This window comes from Amaranthus tricolor, chromosome 9 (genome assembly GCF_026212465.1).
Source record: "Amaranthus tricolor cultivar Red isolate AtriRed21 chromosome 9, ASM2621246v1, whole genome shotgun sequence".
In the NCBI taxonomy this organism is placed as follows: Eukaryota; Viridiplantae; Streptophyta; class Magnoliopsida; order Caryophyllales; family Amaranthaceae; genus Amaranthus; species Amaranthus tricolor.
The window spans coordinates 9,591,309-9,604,997 of record NC_080055.1 but is presented as its reverse complement, the minus strand read 5'-3'; the positions used below and the strand labels follow the sequence as shown (position 1 = coordinate 9,604,997).

At 33.9% G+C, this 13,689-nt stretch overlaps 2 protein-coding genes and 1 non-coding gene across 3 annotated transcripts; 1 reads left to right on the top strand and 2 right to left on the bottom strand.

Annotated features, from left to right (window-relative positions):
• The first annotated feature begins 3,367 nt into the window (after nt 1-3,367).
• On the top strand, nt 3,368-3,441 carry TRNAV-AAC (transfer RNA valine (anticodon AAC)). Its single transcript has one exon. It is a non-coding gene; the product is annotated as a tRNA-Val (tRNA).
• A 593-nt stretch (nt 3,442-4,034) lies between these two features.
• Nucleotides 4,035-4,664, bottom strand: LOC130823222 (uncharacterized). Its single transcript, XM_057687850.1, has 2 exons — nt 4,532-4,664; nt 4,035-4,459 (listed from the first exon to the last, which is right to left on the bottom strand). Exons 1-2 carry the CDS (start codon nt 4,662-4,664, stop codon nt 4,035-4,037), a joined length of 558 nt encoding a protein of 185 aa, XP_057543833.1.
• Nucleotides 4,665-6,294: 1,630 nt separating this feature from the next.
• LOC130824068 (sulfite oxidase) lies at nt 6,295-12,449 on the bottom strand. Its single transcript, XM_057688950.1, has 12 exons — nt 12,243-12,449; nt 11,387-11,502; nt 11,244-11,306; nt 11,009-11,045; nt 10,797-10,878; nt 10,344-10,462; nt 10,121-10,216; nt 8,389-8,499; nt 8,206-8,307; nt 7,987-8,034; nt 7,316-7,531; nt 6,295-6,810 (listed from the first exon to the last, which is right to left on the bottom strand). Exons 1-12 carry the CDS (start codon nt 12,315-12,317, stop codon nt 6,694-6,696), a joined length of 1,182 nt encoding a protein of 393 aa, XP_057544933.1. The 5' UTR covers nt 12,318-12,449; the 3' UTR covers nt 6,295-6,693.
• Between the last annotated feature and the right edge of the window lie 1,240 nt (nt 12,450-13,689).

Here is a 13,689-nt window from a genome sequence, read left to right as displayed (position 1 = left end):
AATTTTAATTTTTCTAATTATTATAATCTATTTCAAGGATCTCTCACGATTAAAATCATGGGCTGCCAATTTTATTTCAAAAAGTCGTGTTCAAACCACTAATGCTCTACCCTAATCGTGTTTAAACTATTAAAACTCTAAACAACTAGTCACTTGAAAGACGTATCTCAAGTCGAACCTATCAAAGATTAATGTCTTGTATTCTTAATGCCTACTTATATTATCCTTAATGCTTACTTACTGCATCTTTAATGCCTACTTTTAATATCTTAAATGTCTACTTATATCATTCTTAATGCCTACTTATAATATTTTAAAAAATATATAATGAGCTGATCCAATTAGAAATGGTCTCTTAAATAGACCGTCTCTCATAAGAATTTATGAACTCTAAATATGTCGTGTTTAACCTATTAAAAATCTAAATCAGTTCTATAACAGGGCCATTAAGATTATTTCAAATATCACTAGCTTAGGTGTTCAAAACAGATCTAACCTAACATTTACTTAATCGTGTTATTCATGTATAATCGATCCAACTTTAACCCGATAATAAAAATAGATTTTTAATGATAAAATAGCTAATGAGAAAACAAAAACCAATTATAAACCAAACACAAACACAAACACAAACACAAACACAAACACAAACTCAAAAATCAGAAAGAGATTCAACTAAGCACTTTTCTGGTCCCACCTATAAAAAAACTCATCCAATACAATTTTTTCAAAAAATAAAACAAAAAGCAGTGTGACAAAAGAGGGAAAAGAAAGAGCTGTAACCACACTTTATAATGAAAGAAAACAATCAGGGACAGACTATTTTAAGAAAATTAGATAGATAAGAGCGTAAACACAAAAGTTAAGTAAATCAGACAACAGTCAGAATTATTTAAAAACTTAGGGTTGATTTAGAATCAATTTTTATTTTATTGTTACATCTCAAAATCATAAAAGTAAAAGGGTTTTAATGACTTATAAAGTATACATATTATTTTTAATTTATTGATGTGAGAAAAAATCGTCCCAACACGTTAAATTAAGATGAATTCATCGTCAATGTCAGCATACATAAGTCAAGGAAATATCATCTAAACATCATATGGCAATAAAAAAAGACTCCAATAACTTATAAAATATACAATTTTTAATTTATCAATGCGGGACAAATAATCTGAACACTTGTCAATTAATTTGTAATTAATTAATTATAAATCTATAGAGGTAAGCACATACGTAATAAATCAGAAATCCCACTTTGTAGTGACGTTTAAGTGGCTTTAGCCATGTTTTGATTAGCTTTGCAACTTTTTGTGATGTACTAATTTAGTTTATAATTAGCTTTCTACATTATGTACATCTATCTAGATTTTGCACCATTTCTTTGTGTTAAATATTCTAAAGGCATGCTAACCAACCAGAGCTCTCAAATATGGGATTGATTATTCAATGAGAAGGATTAAGAGCTAGTTTAGAGATTAAAACTATTCGTTTACCGGTAATAGTAGCAGATCTTGGGTCGTATATTAAAAGGGTCTGTTGGGATGAATTATCCCACATCGATAAATTGAAAATGGTGTACACACTTTATAAGTTATTAGAGACCTTCTTCCCATTGCCATATGGTTTTGGGATGGTATATATCTCTTTGGCTTATGAAGTGTGTGCACTTGTGTCCCCCGTTAATATGCTGACATTCACAATAAGTCCAGCCTAATTTAACAGGGTCAAATCTTATGTTCAAAAATTATTTTCTTAACAATTAAACCACATTTTTATTATTGTAAATTATAAATAATATTTTAGTTTTATAAAATGATCGAAAAAGTTTCAAGGAATTTATTCCCTTTTTACCCTTAAGAAGATTTACCCCTAACCGACAAGGCTTGTAATTGCTACATGCGGACATGCTCTTCTATTTCAAGATCATTGCAAAGGCTGGGAACCATCTTCGATAGCTAAGACAATAAAGATTATATTAAAAATATTATCAAAACTAAATACATAGTGGACTTTATCTTGGGGACATAATTAGAACGTATTTATTACTTGAAATATTTTATAAATAAATATTTAAATGAATACTTGAGAGAACAATAGCAACAATTCACGTATATCTCATAAGTGATTACCGATGATTGTATTTATATTGAAATTTCGATAGAAAAAAGAAAATTTAATGTGATAAACTAGGGGCATAGGGAGATTGATGCCTACGGATCATCTAACCCAACTTGAATTTTAAAAATTTTTCAATAAATATTTAAATTTTCAAAATATATTAAAAATATTTTTTTAGAATTACAGTTTAAAATTAAAAATAAAAACGAAATAGCTTAATATAAATCTCAAGATAAAACATTGTCGATGATTATTTTCGAAAAAGAGACATTTAATTCATAGATTTTGTAAGATTATGAATTTAATTTTATTGAACTGTAAGTTTTTTTTAATAAAATTAAAAATACATTGAATTTATTGTATAGTAGATTTGATTTACGCTATATGACTTTAGGATTGACTTTAGTTTTAACTTTTTGACCTTAGTTAATATAAATTCTAGATTCGTTATTGTAATAAATAGATTTATTCACTCTTTATTTTGACAATTGGGATTACTCCGACTTTCTACTACTCCCTCCGTTCCTATTTGTTCTTCCTATTTGGGTATTTCACAAAGATTAAGAAAAAGAGAATCTTTGGTGGTAGTGGGTATTATTTTAACTATATAATAGTGGGAAGTAATGATTGTATTGGAAGTATGAGGTTGTAGTGGGTATTATTTTAATTAAATAGTAGTGTGAAGTAATGATTATATTGGAAGTATGAGAGAGAAAATAATTATAAAAAAAAAAGGGTACATTAAAAGAAAAGGGGGATTTTAAGGGGTAAAAGTGAGATAAAAACTTTCTAAAAATAGAAAGTATTCTAAAGTGGAAGAACTTTTGAAACTACCCGTTATAGTAATGTGGAAGATCAAAAAGGAACGGAGGGAGTACTTTTTAGTAGCTTTCTTCCTCTTTCTTTAATAGCCCAAGTCAAATTGGTGTCTTACTTTTTGCTAAAATGACAATTTTTTATTAATAGAGAGATTACACATTAAATACATCATTTATCTGTTTAATTTCTGTAAACGTGTAAGTACCTTACTAAGTTGCTATAGTAAGTAAAGCAATTGGTACTTACTTTCTCGATTAGAGCATGACCCTTTAGCATCAAGTTTTATTCATGTGCTTGTCCTTTTGCTTTTCTTAGTTTGGGTAAAACCTTAATTTTGTGCTAATTTCAAGAGTCAAATTAAGCGTTAGATTTGCGTTACAGCTTATTATATTATGTATTATATACATCAATATTTGGAATCATAGAAGGTGTCGTGGTGTAGTTGGTTATCACGTCAGTCTAACACACTGAAGGTCTCCGGTTCGAGTCCGGGCGACGCCATTTTGTTTTCCACCAAAATTCAGATTAGTCATTTTGGTAAATTTGGGATTTTGCTTTCTTTTCCAATAAAATTCAAAGCCAATCACACAGACTTGAATATTGAAAGTTTCTTACTAATTAATTACAATACAAATCATCATCATACCCAATGTATCTCGCTCGTAGAAAATTATAATTAGGGTCTGGGAAGGGAAGAACGACGGCAGCTCATACCCATAGAGGAGAAAACGGTCAAAGAGTCCCTCGGCTCGAAAAAGGTCTTCAAAGAGAGAAACCTGCAATTTACAAATTGAATAAATAGAATACGTACAAATAACTAAAAATAAAGATAAAAGTAATGAAGGATGTAAAAAGCAATAATTAAGGCAATAAACAATAACAAACGATGGGTAAAAGGGACGAGTTTAGTAATTTAAGACGTGGATAAGGCGCCGCCAACTGCCCCTATCCCTGGTCAGGTCCTTGGAAAGGTGAAGTTCATGCATGTCACTTTTAATCTATTCCTCCCACGTTCTCCTAGGTCTTCTTCGACTTCTCTTGCTCTCCACTATGATGTATTCGATCCTTCTTACTGGGGTGTCATGTGTCTTTCTCTACACATGCCCAAACCATCTCAACCTATTCTCCCGTGTCTTTGCGGAGAGAAGTGCAACCCTTAACTTCTCCTTAAACTTCTGGTTTCTTATCCTATTCATCATAGTATTACCACACATCCACCTTAGTATATGCATTTCTGTTACATCCATCCTCTGTTCGAAAACCTTCTTTACGGGCCAACATTCTGTCCCATATAACAACGCCGGCCTAATCGCAACGCGGTAAAATTTACGTTTTAATCTCCTCGGTAACTTTTTATCACAAAGCACCCCGGTTGCTGCTTGACACTTAAGCCAACCCGCTTGTATACGATTACTAACGTCTCTATTCATCTCCCCATTACTCTGAATCGTCGATCCCAAATATTTGAACTTGGACGTACATGCAATAACTTCTCCCCCTATGGTCACCTCTGGTTCCCCTATCGATTATGTCTCACTGAAATTGCATCGCAAGTATTCTGTCTTCGTACGGCTTATGTACAACCCCTTACCCTCCAAAGCTTCCCTCCACTCTTCCAATTTACTATTAGCCTCTTCCTTGGTTTCTGCGACCAAAACTATATCGTCGGTGAAAAGCATGCACCATGGTACGGTTTCCCAGATGGATTTAGAGATTTCCTTCATAATGACCGTAAAAATCAAAGGACTTAGTGCTGATCCCTAATGTAGTCCCACTTTAATTGGGAAAAACTCTGTCATACCCACCGGTGTATGTATGTTAGTCCCACTTTGTCATACATGTCCTGTATTAACTCAATGTACCTTCGTGAAATATCTCTATTTTTTGAGGCTATCCCAAACGATGCTTCGTGGTATGCTATCGTACGCTTTCTTCAAGTCAATGAACATCAGATGCAAATCCTTCTTTTGCTCCCTATACTTTTCCATTAGTCACCTCCAAAGATGGATTGTCTCGGAGGTTGATCTTTCCGGCATGAATCCGAATTGATTCTCTCTAATTACCATCTCTCATCTAATTCTTTTCTCGATCACTCTTTCCCACAATTTCATAGTATGGCTTAGAAGTTTGATCCCTCTAGAGTTCCTGCATATTTGTGCATCACCTTTATTTTTAAACAGTGGGATAAGTGTGCTAACCCTCCATTCTTCTGACATCTTACGAGACCTCAAGATGACATTAAAGAGGTTAGTAAGCCAATGAATTTGTAAATATATTTGTTAGCTTGAAAATTAACCACTAAAATTTCACTACTCTTAAGTAAACTAGTAATTGTTAAAATTATACTTCAATTTTTTATTTTAATTTTTTTAATCATTTTTCTTTTAAAAGTATATTTTTCACAAATAACATAATAATTACCGGTATATTATATATTAAATTTCTAAATTATCATCCCTATATATTATTATTGCAGTAAAAGTTTTAACATTGTTATTTGTTTAAATCTTTTTACTTTAGAGGATAATAAAGTCTTACTTTAATGACGGCAAGTACCATATTTTTCAGGCAAAATCTAAATTTGATTTTCATTAACCCCTTATCCTTATCCTTATCCTATCCTTTACTTATGAGGTACAAAAGAAAATTATATTGTGAGGAAAATGATAGAATCAAAGAAATGACCCTGAGCAAACCAAAGAAAGAAGAGAGGGTTAACTACTTACAAGTTATAAATTCAAAGGAGGCTTACTACTAAAATCAATCAGTAATAGTATAAGTAATTCTTCAAGTTTATAAAGTGATGTGCTCTCTTGTTCTCCAATGTAAGACAGCTAAAATGTAGGCGGAACTGGGCACTTCAAGAGCACACCTATTACCCTTAACTTGATATTGTTCTAAAACTTAAGTTTTTCTCTTTTTGACTCTTTGAGATGATGTTGACTTTGAAGAGTTACTCTTGTGAGAGACCTTTTCTTAGTGAAACGACCTCAAAGAGCTCATATTCTCATAATATGTATTAGATGGGCTTTTAACCTATGTTTGAGGTGCGTCTCTTGATGACGTCGTTTTATACAACAATTTGTGATCTTTGAATTATCATCCTTCGGTACGGCCTATTGCAGATCACTGTCATGAGGATTCAAGAATAAAAGTGTCGAATCTTAGATACATACTAGTATGGTGGGCGAAACATTATCACTACATGCATTAAACTAACTTTATTGTCATTATTCTGTGTAGTATGTTACCCAATTTGATATTACTAGAGTTTTTAATGAAATAATCCTGACCTTGAGCCTAACTTCCCCTACATAAAAAGCAATGACGACAAAAGGTACGAGAAATGACAAATTTCAGGACAATCCGACCTATGCATCAATTAATAGAGATTCATCACTTCCATCCTATAAATACATCTTCAATCAAACTTCAGAAAACAGTAATTAAACAAAAGAAACATCACAAGAATAGGACTTTCAAGAAAAACTCGGCAGCATCCAAGACTTCAAACTTGCCTTGTGCTAAAAACCGAGAACACGGTGGTTTATTACATACGTGCTCCATCAGCTATATTCCAGCACCAAAAAGTAAACCACAAACGATTACATACAGTATGCATACAGAACTCTTCATAGTAGCGTAACATGTTATTTGCGGATGGATGATTTAGTTGAGTCAAGACCCGAGAGTTACAACTCTGTCGCGCACAATTTTGGCAACCTAGACATAATGATGGGAGAATCTGAGACATTACATACTTGAGTGACCAACTCTAACATTGACCTTGTGCCATGAGGTGTTCAGAATTCCTCTTAGATTCCAGATACTATCTACATTTTCTGGCTGCACGTTTCCGGCAATATCCACCTGCCACAAAAGAAAACTGCAATCTTGAAGAACCACCACTGGAAAGAACGATTTAGAGAATCAGAGTTTAGTCATGCTTAATCATATGGACTATTTAGTTTATAGTAGTGTGCACAATGCAGTAGTGCACTTATCTATGTGAAACTGACAGAGCTGGAAACAACCTGTTGATAATTACAATGATAAGGTTGCTTACATCAGACCCCTAAATCATTTTTATGTGGGAGCCACTTAAAAGGCATTGGGTAGCAGATATTGTTGTAGATTATTACTCAGCAGTATAGTTTTCGCACAAAAGCATAGGAAATTTATGCAAATCAGGAGACAACAAAGTACGATATTTCATCAGATAAGCCAGTTATCTAGACTGCATCAAGTTTATTCGAGGAGCACTTTAAAAAGTCCATGAACCTGCTATCGGTTTCAACAAAAGTTTTTTAAAAAGACCAAGAAGCAAAAGCATATGGCAGGAAAATCCCAGAAGTTTCAACAATAATTTTCTAACCGCTTTAGCAACAATCTCAGCACTATGCTGCACTTCGAAATTGGCCTCAAAAAACACCCATGCCCACTTGTCACTATGAGCACTATCTGCAACATATGGAACACCTGATTTCTGATATCTGGAGGCTTCAATCCATGTTTTGCCTCCATCTATCGATACATCAACTCTTTCAATCCCACGCCCTCCACCAGATACAGCATATCCCTTGACTGTGACCTGAACTCAGAAAAATCAATAGTTTTAGATGGCATACCAAGGTCGGGAATAAGGGGGAGTTGATCAATGAACAATGGATTGGAGACATATGGAAGAGGAATTGCTATGAAAGTATAATATGAACTGAAGATCTAGCACCCCAGGCTGACAAAACGTGCACAATTTAATGAGACCTTCACCAGTCATGGACTATTCCAGGAAAATCCATTCACCAAATTATGCAAAAGAAAAAAATCTAATTTCTACATGGTGTTGTATACTTTCTGGAAGTACTAAAATAGTTTGCGGGGCAGTATAACAAAGACCATTTTATTTTTTTAAAATAATGTTAAAACGGGGTGGGGGGTGACGAGTGCCAAATCTTCAGATCACATAGTACTTTGAATAAAGTATAGGTAGTTAATTTATGCCCATTCTTGCCTAGATTTAAGCCCTTCAAGAAGGAGAAGAATTACCTTGCCATCCTTCAGAACATTGGAGTCTTCTAATGAACATATGGCGCTCTGTTTAACAAATATATCAACACTTTACAAACTTTAGTTGATCAATTCATATAACAAAGTTCAGAGAAACTAATCTGAACTTGGTCCAATGTTACTGCTGTACAATTTAGCTATTATCCAATTACAATTTTAATAGCATTGAAAGAATGATATAAATCCGTATCCGCATACCTGAACAGGAAAATCCATTTGAGGCCTCCTTGTTGACCAGTTTATATTTTCCCAATTAACTGAAGGAGGGAACATTTTGTAATCCTTTTGCATGAAGAAGCCCTGCTATTTGCAGCAAGAAACAGGTGACAAAGCTCACTAATGAGATGTACAGAATTCTATAAATACCAAGCATCGGATGACCTGACATTCTTCAGCAATCACATTAATGGAATCCAACCATTTGACTGAACGTGCACCAATAACACCTGGGACGACTACACGTAATGGATAACCATGATCCCTGTTAAGTGGCTGATGTCATAGCACAAACAGAGAAATCACGTTAGAGTGATGCGGGAAATATTAAAGCTTGTTATGAATTCATTTCCAATCATAAATGAACACGGTTATAGAGAAATATAAATAAGAAATCAATGTCCAGGGTAACTATTGCTATAAAAACAGAAAGCAGCTCAATGCTCACTCTATTTCCTCCCCTTCACCTCTTTCCCCCAGAATGATCTATACTTATGGTAATCATTCAAAAAAATCAGCAATGGACAATGCATGATGACTGTAGAAACAACAAGAGCTTAAAAAGAACTATAGAGACAACGAAAGGAAAAAGGAATCATGTTCACATTCTCAGTTGTTCAGTCGTTCCTTATTCACCATAGGAATGCCTCTATCACTTAAAGCTTACTACAGAAGAGGCAATATTAGCAGCAACAGTTTACCCTTAATAAAATACACAATGTAAAAAATTTATATACATACACAAGAACAACAACAATGCCAAAGCTTTAATCCCATGAAATGGAGTAGGCACAATGAACCAAAACAAATCAATGTGTTATGTCATTTGTAACATTCATCCTTTTCCTTTCGTTCTAACGACATAAGGTCGTGTAAATCCAATTCCACAGTATCCTTAATTTTCCCTCGTCATCCAAGTCATTTTAGGTCATTAAATCCTAGGCTCTAGCCTCTAGGTACTACCTTTGGGAGTGAGGCGCATCAAAACTCAGGGAAATCTTTAAATTAAAAACTCTAAAAAACCCAGAAGAAGAGAAATAAAGAAAAACAAAAGGGAAATAAAGAGAAGAAGAAATATACTTGGTGCGTGAAATGGACTCCTTCTGAGACTAAGACCAAAGGCGGTAAAAGGCATTTTGAGGCGTTTGCCTTAGCCACTATAAAGCGCCGTGAGACACTCGCCTTATGGATTCACCTCGCCAAGTCTTATGAAGGGGCTTGACCTATTGCCCATCCAAAGTGTGAGCCTTAGGTGTAGCTAGGCGAGCTTTTTATAACTAAGGTGTATCAATGCATAGACTGGTTTTAAGAACAGTAACATGTCATGAATGGCTGGGAAGGGGTATTATAGGAATTAAGCAATAAATAATACTTAGTAATTAGTTAAGTGGGAGAATAAAATGTGGAGATAATTAGTATAAATAGAGGGGAAGGGAAGGGAATTAGGATTCATTCAAGTAATAATTTTAAGAGAAGTTTAATACTCTTTTGGAGAGAACAAGCCTCTCGAAAGCTTGTGTTCTATCTTTTGTAATCGTTTTGTTTACATTCAATCTTTCTATATACATTTACATTTTACATACAAATTGTTACATTCTTTACATTTTCTGTTCAATCTTTAGCAATTTCATCTAATGGCCAAGCTAGTCCATGACATAACATTATTACCCCTTCTTCATGCAGACATGGAATATGCATTCAGTTAAAAAATTCATTACAAGTCAAATAAGTTCTGCCCTTAATTTAGCCAAGTCACAGAAAAGCTTGATTAAGATTCAAAATTTGTGGGGACGCTTAAGAAGAAAATACAGCAGAAACTTTTAATACATAGCTTAAGGACAGAGAAAGAAAGGGAGAGAAGATTAAACAGATGAATCACCAATGCGGTAGAACATACCTCTCCATTCATTTCATATGCAAGTAATACATCTGCTTCGGGATTAGTTGCCTGGATTAAAGGAATCGATGCCTTATAAGGACCTCCATTCTCCTCCTACTCCACAACAAAAAGATTTGGTGACAGTGACACCATCAAATTGGTATGAAAGCAAACAAGCACTCAGGAAGAATATGAAGCAGGGAAGAAAGAAATATAAACCACACAGACAGAGAGTCATTACCTTGCACCTGTCAACACTAACAAATTCAACATGTTTTCCCCCACTTGGTGTAGTACTTGATAGCTTAGGAACGCCAACAAGTTCAAGCAAATCTGCCAGTTTAGCTCCACCCCACACAGCTGAATCAAGGTCACAAGATAATGAAAAGATTAGAATGATGGGCAGACACCAATGCTTCAAGCATCAGCTTATATAAGCAAATAACTACCGTAACCCACTCAAAGCATATTACCGAAATTGTATCCACCATACTACACTCCACAATGTCGAGAATCATCAACAACCTACTTATACATTATGACCACACACCTGTTTGCATCTTTCTCTAATTAAAAAAGTTATATGAAGTCTCATGGCAAAGCATATTTGGTTTAGTTGGCGAAATTTAGGGCTTGAATTAACCCCAAAAATAACTGAACGAGTACATTTCTAAATAATGAGAAAAGTTCAAACCATTTCCTATGGCAGAAATGTCCCATCCAACTCCTCTCACTTTTCTTTTATTGCTCATTGCTGTCCTGCGATTCCCTGCACACTGATCATCAAATATACCCATCAGTTTATTTTTGAACTAAAGGTTGTCAAAGGTTATCTGCAAGAAAATGACAACATCTTGCTCAATCAAACACCATTAGACTAATTAACCTGTCCCAACTAGAACCAACCTGTAATGACGCTGTCACTGTGTACTTCGGCAGGTTCCTAAAACAGAAAAAACAAAGTAGATCATTGCTTGAGCACATTACAGCATACTGTAGAACAGGAAGCAAGGGGGACAGGTTAATTGCCGAGAGTAACCGTCAGATATAACACATAGGTGACTTCTACTATGGGAGTATAAGTGTATAACAAATTATATGAAGTATAATAAAATAGAACAATTAAAAGAACCCTTCTTACTGTATATCTCTCATGAACAACTCCCTTTGGATATTGACTAAACCCACCACAGAAAGACGATATCTACAAGAACAAATACAACTGCATCAGAATCCATGTAACACAGAAAAGAGCAAACAATCTGACAGAAAGAAATAGAAAACCTTTCAATGTCATCAACAACAGGTATAGGTCCATGGTTTCTTTTGTAAAACAAATCCACCGGAGTCACATAGGATGATATGAGGCCGGATCGATGTGGTTCTGCATTGAAAGGCTCCTGCACATAAATAGATAAATATATTTATACTACTTAACGATCCAACAAAAGAGGTTAATTATGTAATACTACCTTAATTTTAATAGGTGTGAGGTGCATCTAGGTGTTAAGGGTTTAGGTGCAGAGCCCACATCAAATGGACTTCTTCAGAGGTTAAGACCAAAAGGGGGCGCCCTAAGGTGTTCAAGGCATCAAACCCATAGCCAGAGCCTAGGCAAGCTTTTAAAACTAAGAATACTACTCTTCCATTGCAGAATAAGCAAGTCTCTAGTTTCATATTTTCAAGTTCTGCTCAGTTAAAACTCTAGTTTTGAACAAGTGCCGTAGTTTGACACACAACATTCATCTTGTAACAGCCGCAGTTTGACATACAACATGCAATTGATTCTTAGTAATTTCAACTGATGTTCACTTCCTTTAGTTAAACTCCTATCATTTTCTAATACAAAGAAAATATGGCCTAAAATTCCACTCATTTCTCGGTTAAACTGCATAAATAATCAATCCATCAACTAAAAGTCTACCAAATATTCTCAAAATTACACAAATTACTACAGTTCAACAATTTTTTCACAATCAAACAATTCATACTAAAACAATCAAAAATGTATTAATAAATCAAAGTTTTCAATAAAGTAAATAAGAAAAGCATCAATTGAATTAAAATAGATATATTTACAACAATATCGAAACGATCGACTATCATCAAAGAGTCAAAACACAAAAGAAATAGAACATACCTTAGAATTAATTTTGAGAGAAGAATGACGAGGTGGTTCATCGGAGTAATCGAATGGCGCACGAAGACCCGGCATTTGTGTGATGTCCAAAAAATAACTGATTCTGCGACTGTGAGAAGTGGAGAGGACCAAAACAGAAATGAGGCTCTTATATTTCGAGAGCTTGTTTGGGTGGCAATAGACACACTTGCCATCGATAATTTTTACTCTTCTGTTATTTATTCATTTAGTTTTTTCAGTTTGTTATTTCAATTATAAATATTTTAAATTGTTTAATTAAAAATTATAAAATATTTATATTAATAAAATATATATCGAAATGAATTAAATAAAATTACATTTAATTATGTTTTAATTTATATATTAAGAATAAAATATTGTTAGCTTTATTCCCTCCCACTTGGAGGAAGAGCCCAATTGATATTTTTAAGTATGGGCTTTTAATATTACTTATAGTATAATATATTAATTAAAATAAAAAAAGGGAAAAAGTATATAAACAAAAAAAGGCAATTATTTTTGGGTTTTACATATGACACGCAAAACATAAGAAAAAGTAAGATACAGTGAGTGAAACGTGCGCGGGAAGTTTTCGTCGATGCGATCAAAGGCTATTTGTGGTCCTTTTTCGTCAAATTTTAACACGGTGTTCCTGCCTACCCAACATACATATTCAATGGTTGGATTGTCGATTTGTGCATTTTAAGTGGGTAATTTGTATTTTGCCCTAATTTATCCTAATTGTTATTTTACCACTTTTGAGTGATGTTTTAGGTTGTTTGGTGTTCTTATTGCCTCTAGTATTGTCTAGAGAGGATTTTAGTTGTATCCATTAATTTTATTGGTGATTAATGGAATGAGTTTGATACCACTTACGGTCTTGTGGCTTTTTCCTGCATTGGGTTTTCACGTAAAATATCGTGTGTGCTTTACTTTCTTCATTTTTACTTTATTGTGCTTGATTGTGGGATTATTATTGTTTGTTTGATTAGATTGGTTATTTTTGCTCATCTAACAACACAAAGGGAGCAAGTGTGTGTGTTATATTGCCACTTTTCTCAACATAGTGGTATTAAGAGCTTGGTTTATATTTTCATGGATGATATTCTTGTGTTGTCTTTATAATGGCTGATAAAACTAGTATGCACGGTATGATTTATTTGGACTCTACCAATTACGTTGTGTGGAAAACTAAGATGGAAGATATTCTTTATGTGAAAGATTTGTATTAACCAATCTTAAATGAGTCTATGCCCACTGGTCAAGATGAAAGTAAATAGAAAATTTTAAATTGTAAAGCAGTAGGAACCATAAGACAATTTTGTTGATGTTACTGTGTTCCAACATATTGCCAATGACACTAATGCGTATGAATTATGGATGAAACTTGAGGCTGTATATAAGAGGAAAAATGCCTTAAGTAAAGCGTCATTGATGAGAAAATTGG

Coding starts and splice junctions, on each gene's coding strand:
- LOC130823222 (XM_057687850.1), bottom strand. CDS start 4,664: ATGAAGGAAATCTCTAAATCCATCTGGGAAACCGTACCATGGTGCATG. Junction 4,460..4,531: donor GTGGAGGGAAGCTTTGGAGG/GTAAGGGGTTGT, acceptor CATAATCGATAG/GGGAACCAGAGGTGACCATA.
- LOC130824068 (XM_057688950.1), bottom strand. CDS start 12,317: ATGCCGGGTCTTCGTGCGCCATTCGATTACTCCGATGAACCACCTCGT. Junction 8,500..10,120: donor CATATGAAATGAATGGAGAG/GTATGTTCTACC, acceptor CTATGACATCAG/CCACTTAACAGGGATCATGG. Junction 8,308..8,388: donor TGATTGCTGAAGAATGTCAG/GTCATCCGATGC, acceptor TGCAAATAGCAG/GGCTTCTTCATGCAAAAGGA.